This window comes from Blennius ocellaris (genome assembly GCF_963422515.1).
Source record: "Blennius ocellaris genome assembly, chromosome: 15".
NCBI classification, from domain to species: Eukaryota; Metazoa; Chordata; class Actinopteri; order Blenniiformes; family Blenniidae; genus Blennius; species Blennius ocellaris.
Genome location: NC_137664.1, coordinates 20,912,575 through 20,920,341, shown reverse-complemented (window position 1 = coordinate 20,920,341; position 7,767 = coordinate 20,912,575). Strand labels below are relative to the sequence as shown.

The window sequence follows — 7,767 nt, the reverse complement described above, 5'->3', positions numbered from 1 at the left end:
AAAATCAGCGTTGAGAATGAAAAAGTGCACTCTGTTCCACAAAAGCACACCTTGGATGTGTCATGTGTGTCTTCATGTGGACAGGAACTGTTTCACTGCTTAAATTAAAAAAAAAAACGCCTGGCTATTGACAACTATAATAGCCTGTAACATGGACTCAGAAAGCTCCAGAAATGTTAAACTGTCCAACCTGTTGGAAAATAGTTTGAATTAGATTTTTGCAATCTACACTTTTCAACAATTTACAAAAAGAAAGTCGAAGGAGAATTAAATTCCGTTTTTTTGTCCTTTTCTTCATATGACACACAGTTTTAGGTATTTAATTCCATAATAATGGCAAACGCTTGACAGATTTTAAAAGTTCTACTTCTCCTGGAAAAAAGGGGTATAAATTATTGACACATAATAAATGTAAAAAAATGCCCCGACAACAAAAGACCAGGCGTTTTAATAAATATATCTATTATTATTATTATTATCAGAATCCTTTTATTGTCATTATGCTCATGCTCCATAACAAAATTCTAGTCCAAGGTCTCCGCTTTCGCTAAAGAAAGAAAAATGACCAAAAGTAGACTTTTTAGAAAGTCTAAATACAAAAAAGGTCAAATGTGAATATAGAGGGGACGAGATGGTGTGTGTGTGTGTGTGTGTGTGTGTGTGTGTGAGATCAGGCTGATCTGGGGCAACTTCTCTGTGGCAGGAAGACACTTCAACTGAAGTTTCCATCTCAGTATGAGTCACTGCAGCACTCGTGAAGTTGGTGGATGATGCTCAGTTACCATGGCAACTCCTTAACCGGCGACTGACGATCGTCAGTGAGTCGTTATGTCTTTGTTCCACTGGAGAAAGGAACGTGACTGTACAGTGAAGCCGCTTGTCAATAACTGAATTGGACATTGTGCAGGTGCGGCAGAGCCGTCGTAGTAAAAACACTTTGAGGAACCAAACGTCAAGAGAAAACCACTTCCTGTTCACCCAGCTTCCTTTTTCCCCCTCATCACTCTGTTCAAACGTCTGTAAAGACTAACTGGACATGAAACACTCGATATGAATTAGATCATGTGGACCAGCATGATGATCACAATAAGGCTTGCATTAAATACAAATATTATATAATAACAGCTGTCCTTCACACGCACAGACAATGAAAAAACAATGTAGTTTTACTGTTGGGCCACTAGTAGGCGCAGTAGGTTGTTGTAATGTAACCGCACAGACCAAAAGTGGTTAAACAACAACAATGGTAGACTATAAACCCACCAAGTCCCAGGAGAACATGGACTGGAAGTCGTCCTTATCGTCGAGGGAGGCGGAGTTGTAACGTTTTCAAAACGCCTCATTTTCAGTGGCTCCGAGCGCCGCCGCCATGTGAACGGACTGCAAAAAATGCAACTGGAGTTGTACCTTTTCACGTTGAAGATGCCAAAAAAAAAAGGGACATTTATTGTGGTGTATTGATGTTTTCTCCTGCTTCTGATCCGAGGGAGGCTTCATGTTCAGTGAACACATTGAGGGCTCTCTGCGACACAGACAGCGTGAGGTGAACGTAAACAAACACACATTGAAGCGACGACACTGTCCAGTATTGAATGTCCTATTTGAATCCATGTAAATACAGCCAGCAGGAAGTCTTCTCCTCGGGTCACGCTAATGTGATACACGTGGAAATGCATCCTTTTTTGAAACGGCAACACGTGTTTGATGACTCCAGGTCAAAAGCAGTATGTGTGTGTGTGTGTGTGTGTGTGTTTGGTTGTGCATCATCACAGGCGGTGTGTGAACTCTGTGTGGCTCGTCGGCCTGTCCTGACTCGCCTCCTGTCCACAGTGTCGCCATGAAGGCTTTATGTTGGAATCCCACATCGTAACAGTCAGGCTGACGAGGAATCGGAAGGTTATAAGGCGTGTGTGTGTGTGTGTGTGTGTGTGTGTGTGTGTGTGTGTGTGTGTGTGTGTGTGTGTGTGTGTGTGTGTGTGTGTGTGTGTGTGTGTGTGTGTGTGTGTGTGTGTGTGTGTGTGTGTGTGTGTGTAACAAACAGGCAGCTCGTTTCTTATTTTAAGCACTCATCACTTTATTCAGCACTTTTAAGAAGCACACAGCACTTTTAAGAAGCACACAGCACTTTAAGATCAAGCTATTTGCACATATTTGGATGAATTTGCACACAATTGTTGTTTTAACTTATTTATTGAATGTGATTCTTTTAGTTGTTGTGTGTGCTGTGAATGTTTTCAGGTGTGGATGAGAGAGTTGTGGTGTGTGAGGAGTTTCCACTTGCCTTGTCTTGTGTTCAGGACGGTGTCCGAGTAAAAGATTCCCCCCTGGGACGGACACCGTTAAAGAAGGTTCCGGGCTGGACCAAGAGGAGGAGCAAGTGGGGGTGTTGCACATAGTTTTAGTGGGGTTTAGGATTTAGTTTATTATTTAGGTGTTTGGTTTAGATGTGTTTGAGGATTTTAACTTATTTTTCAGACACTAATGTTAACTTTTATTACCTATGAAGTTTTTAATGGTTCCACCCAGTTGAGCGAAGTGTATTTAAGGCGCCTTTTTACATCATTCATGGGGCTGCTGCTGGAGAAGCCACACTCCTCAATCCTCCAATGCACTTTTAGCACTTTGTATTTTTTTTGGTTGTGCACCTGTGAAAATAAAAAGAAGGAAAGACATGGACCAGCCACAAAGCTGACTCCATTAATTATTTTACTCACTGCTCAAACCGCTCTTCAGCCAGTCTGGGGCCATATCGGAGATCCGAGGCCCAACAGTCTGTGTATTATTGGAGAGTCTGGAGTGAGCAGAAGCAGGTGTGTCTGTTTACACTGTGTGAGGCCAGAAGGACACACACACACACACACACACACATACACACACACACACACACACACACACACACACACACACACACACACACACACTGAATCCTGCCTGTGTGATGCCCAGCGTCCGTTGGTGGCCAGCAGAAAGTAGTGAGTCGTGCTTCATACCTCTGCTCAAGGTTTCATGTTGCAGGGACCGACTAGACCAGTTGGTAATGATTATCTCTCGGGGGAGGGGGTTTACCAGTTCTAAAGCTTTGGATTCATGTAAAACTTGGTTCAGTTTTGCAGTCGTGGTGCGACAGCTCCTCGTGCAGCGGATGACATTTATACCCAGATTCCCTCGCTGGTGAGTCACACATCAGATGATTCAGCTCGCAACGCTGGAATCATCTGATGTGTGACGAAGCCGTTTGATGCTGATGTTGCTCCTGTTTGTAACACTGGGAGAGAGTGTCAACAGGTCGTATCGGGAGTAGATGGCACAAGAGTTCCAGGTGGAGTGATTCAGTGGTGCACTACAAAGGGTTAATTGTGTTACGAGCGTGTGTGTGTTTGTTGTTGTGCTGAAACTTGCACAGAACAGTTTGTTCCTTTGTGAATTGCTGAAGCGAATCACCAAAATAACTCTAGTTTCTTCTTTAAATAATGTTCAATACGTTTAAAATATACCTATATTGTCAAAGTACTGAATATCGACAGTGACGAGTGAACGCCGTCTGTCTTTTCGCAGCATCAAGGCCATCGAGAGCGCCACCAAGGACGACGACACCAAGTGGCTCACCTACTGGGTGGTGTACGGGGTCTTCAGCGTGGCCGAGTTCTTCGCCGACATCTTCCTCTCCTGGTTCCCCTTCTACTACATTGGAAAGGTGTGTGTGTGTGTGTGTGTGTGTGTTTATTGTGACTGGTTCCGACGTGAAGGAATAAAACTCTCATTTATCAGCCGATCGGTTTCGACATCTGTCGACGAGTAACGGGAGTGGGTCGACGCGGCGGCGAACGTATCGGTCAAGCGTGAGAGACACATGGGAAACTTATTGAACACACGAGTTTAAAGCACCACCGAGGTAAACCAAAGTAAGAACCCCCAGTAAAATACGCAGTGGGCTTTTCACCCAGGGGGACTGTGTGGCGTGACGTGGAAGGCGTTGGAGGGTCCTCTACTGCAGGGGTGGCCACACTTTTTCAGCCTGCCAGCTACTTATAAAATGACCAAGTCAAAGTGATCTACCCACTATAAAAATGCAAAACATATATTTATGTTCAAATATATTGAGGATTCTTTATATGTACAATGTATAATGATGGACCTTGCAAAACCGTATGAGCCAATATTGTGCAACACGCCATAATTAACTATGAACATTCTTTGTAATTACCTGAGTTTACTTTGACGACCCTTCTTTGGTGTTGCGACGGTCGACTGGCAGACGAGACAAACGCACTTCGAAAATGACATCGTGAAAAAAAAGTCCACCTCCCATTCCTCCTGAAAGTGACACGTTTTCGTCTTCTCACTAGGGCCAGCTCCCCCACTCATTTTTGGTGGGGCTTCAACTTTGCGGTAACTCGCTTGACTAGCTTGTTAGCTTTGCCACACTTAGCGTCGTTGTTTGCGCGTGTGCGGTGACCTGAAGGTCAGAAACATTCAGCCGTCATCTGACGCTGCGCTCGATTGTGCTCGTAATTCGGAAAGGTAAATCACTTTCATGACACCAGCGTCTATTTTTTTTCTAATGTCATGCGATCTACTATTACTACCTTTGCGATCGACCGGTAGATCGCGATCGACGTATTGAGCACCCCTGCTCTACTGGATATTTCTATTGGATACTTGTCCCAGAGTTTGCTTTATTTCATTTTAATCCCGTTTACGTGACCCTACCCGGCGGGTAGCAGCGGGTAGTACCCGCTGCTTCCCACGACGCCACCATCGGGAACGACCACTTTTTCCGTCCACGTCCGTGATCGTAGGAGATTCTTACACGTTTTTCCCGGCTGTGATCCTGGAATAACTCCCCGGATTGCTGTGCTCCCTCCCAGCCACTGAGACTGAACCCACACACCTTTATTTTGAAGGACTATTTGACTTTGCAGTAAATTGGATTTTGATGTTTTCCGATGGACGGCGAGCTCACGCCATTCTCCGAACTTCCTCCTCCTTAAATGGGACTTTGTCAGCTTCCACATTCCTCTGCCGGAAGGTTCCGTTGGACAGCCGCTCCTGCTTTGAGCTGCAGCTCTTTGAGATACATTTCACCGCGACTGCTCTGTGCACTGTCGTCTACCGTCCTCCAAACTTCAACTAAGACTTTGTCCAGCACTTTGCTGACTTTGTGGCAGAGGTTGTTTTGAAATATGACAGGTTTTTTAATCGTTGGTGATTTTAATGTTCATGTGTGCCGTGCGTCCAGACCCTCTGGTAAAAGAGTTTCTGACTCTAATTGATTTCTTTTAATCTCACTCAGGGTCTGATTCACCAGATTTCTTTGGTGAATCAGACCCTGAGTGGGTTTGGACACTCTGGTGGTCTGACGGTGATCTGTGTGTCTCTGTCCCGTCGTGACCCCCACCTTTCTACTTGCAGTGTGCCTTCCTGGTGTGGTGCATGGCCCCCACGCCCTCCAACGGCTCCGTGCAGATCTACAACCGCATCATCCGCCCATTTTTCCTCAAGAACCAGGCCAAGATCGACGACGTGATGAACAACATCAAAGACAAGGCGTCAGAGGCTGCAGACAAGTTTAAAGATGAGGGTGAGTGTGTGTGTGTGTGTGTGTGTGTGTGTGTGTGTGTGTGTGTGTGTGTGTGTGTGTGTGTGTGTGTGTGTGTGTGTGTGTGTGTGTGTGTGTGTGTGTGTACACAGTAAACACCGAGGCGTCTCTTCCATTATAAACCAGCTCAAGCAACATATTTGCTGCTGCTGCTTATCTCAGGGATTTGTGTGCGCAGTAGTTCTGTGTTCACGTCCATCACTTACCAGGCATATTTGCGTGTTTTGAAGCAGCTTTATTTCACCCAGCATCGTGTCAACACAAGATTTGTCAGCCGAAAACTAACCACGGCTGAACGTGTTGATGGACTCAGAAGATTCTTCAGTTCTTGAAGTTTCTGAGTTTCTGAAATTCCAAGTAAAGCAGCATCGTTAAAGTGAACAAGATTTGCGTGTTGAATGAAACTATTCATGGGATTTTGAGAGATAAGAAACCCTGTGAAGCCCAAACCATTACATAATTGACAGAAAATTCCAATTCTTTGAACTTGGAGTCTTTATTGGTCCCTCTGAACAAATAAACAAGCCAAAAAAAATGTTTAAATATCATTTTCCATATATGAGTTTCAATTTGTATTATATTTGATACATCGGGTCACAATGCTCAAAGAACAAAAACATAATAAAACACAAACAAATCCAAGAAATTTGTAATTCTAAACATAAAAAAGTGCTACCATAATGCAGTAATGAAATCCACCAATGGAAAAGCCATTCACAATTATCTTCAGAGCATCTTAAACACTGCATGCTTTTGCCACCTAAAAACACTCCTGAGTGTGATTTTATTTGAATTGGTCAGTTTTTAGTGAAAAGCAGTCAGCAAAAGGAAGTTACGCGCAATCATCATCAATCATCATGATACATATCTAGTATTTTACCCTAAATGTACCAAATTATGTACTTTAAAAAAACTAAAAGGCTGTATGTTGCTTTACGTTATAACTAATGCATGAAATACAATAAAATGACAATTGACTGATTTAGTTACATGACCTGATATACCTGCTGTATCAAATTTGATACGTCATTTTCAACACAGTTTTACTAAAACATAGATGATGAAATTCCAAGTATTTTCACATTGCACCAACCATGATGTTTCTGTAAAAAGAATGAATGATTTTCTTACCTTAACCTTTTCAAACTTGGCAAAGTTCTACAAAAACCACCTGTGTCCAATTCCATTAGTCACTGGAAAGGCCCTCCAATGAGTGAATTACTGCCCCCTATTGGATTATCTCTGCAACTGCATGTGTCTGATTGCAAACGTCAGGTTTGTCAGGGGGGAAAAATATCGCACTGCTTCATGTGGAGGGCTGAAAAAAACTCACGTATCAAATATGATACCTTGCAGTTAGCCTGACAAAGGACTGTGTCTTTGAAGTGTCTTTGAAGTGTTGGAAAAGTGCGACGTGCTCCACGTGACCCTGCCCCCGTTGTTTGTGTTCACAGCCAAGCGAGCCACAGCAAACATCATGTTTGAGGAGAAGAAGAGCACCTGAGGCGGGAGGCGTGGACCCCGAGCGCCTCTCACACAACACGTTGCCTTGAAACCTTCAACTTAGAGAGAAACGTACTTGCTCGCCGGAAACACATGTGTCGATTTAAAAGCCATTCCACTCGTCAGACGACTTATTTAACTTTGCCTTGCGCGGAGCTCACTGAGCTCAAGTGTCTCGCTCTGCTTTATCAACCAAATAAAGGACTCCCCACTTAAAACGGCTCGGGTCGTGATGATTCCCTCTGCAATCTCCTGCAGGAACCACCGACCACACACACACACACACACACACATCTCACATTTATTATCCCGTCACTACCTTTTCCTCTTCTTAGGACACCCAGTCAAAGTTGGATCTAATTCAGAAGATTTTTTTTTTTTTAACTATAAAATGTGATAATTAATGTTACTTTCGGTCAGATTTGCACTTTCAGATCACATCACACGATGACATGTGTTTAGTGTTTTATGTACACTGATGTTGGGATGGCAGAACACCACAGAAAAGATGGAGCATTTGTAGTGAAAGACCATCTTCATTCGTCATGATCGAAGGTCTGGTTCAGGAATGTGCCTGAGCATCTCACTGCAGGGGGTCCCGCAGACACCGACCGGTCCCCGGGCTCACAGGATTCGACACCTTGGAATTACCCCAACCTTATCAA

General features: G+C 43.9%; 1 protein-coding gene across 1 annotated transcript in view; it reads left to right on the top strand.

The window, feature by feature from the left end:
• The window catches only part of reep5 (receptor accessory protein 5), a 13,286-nt gene extending 5,966 nt beyond the window's left edge, over positions 1-7,320 (top strand). The window contains exons 3-5 of the mRNA XM_080510158.1: positions 3,556-3,694; positions 5,413-5,581; positions 7,054-7,320. Of these exons, the coding sequence (XP_080366284.1) occupies positions 3,556-3,694; positions 5,413-5,581; positions 7,054-7,103 (358 nt within the window). The 3' untranslated portion in view covers positions 7,104-7,320. The remainder of the gene's footprint in view (positions 1-3,555; positions 3,695-5,412; positions 5,582-7,053) is intronic.
• The last annotated feature ends 447 nt before the right edge of the window (positions 7,321-7,767 follow it).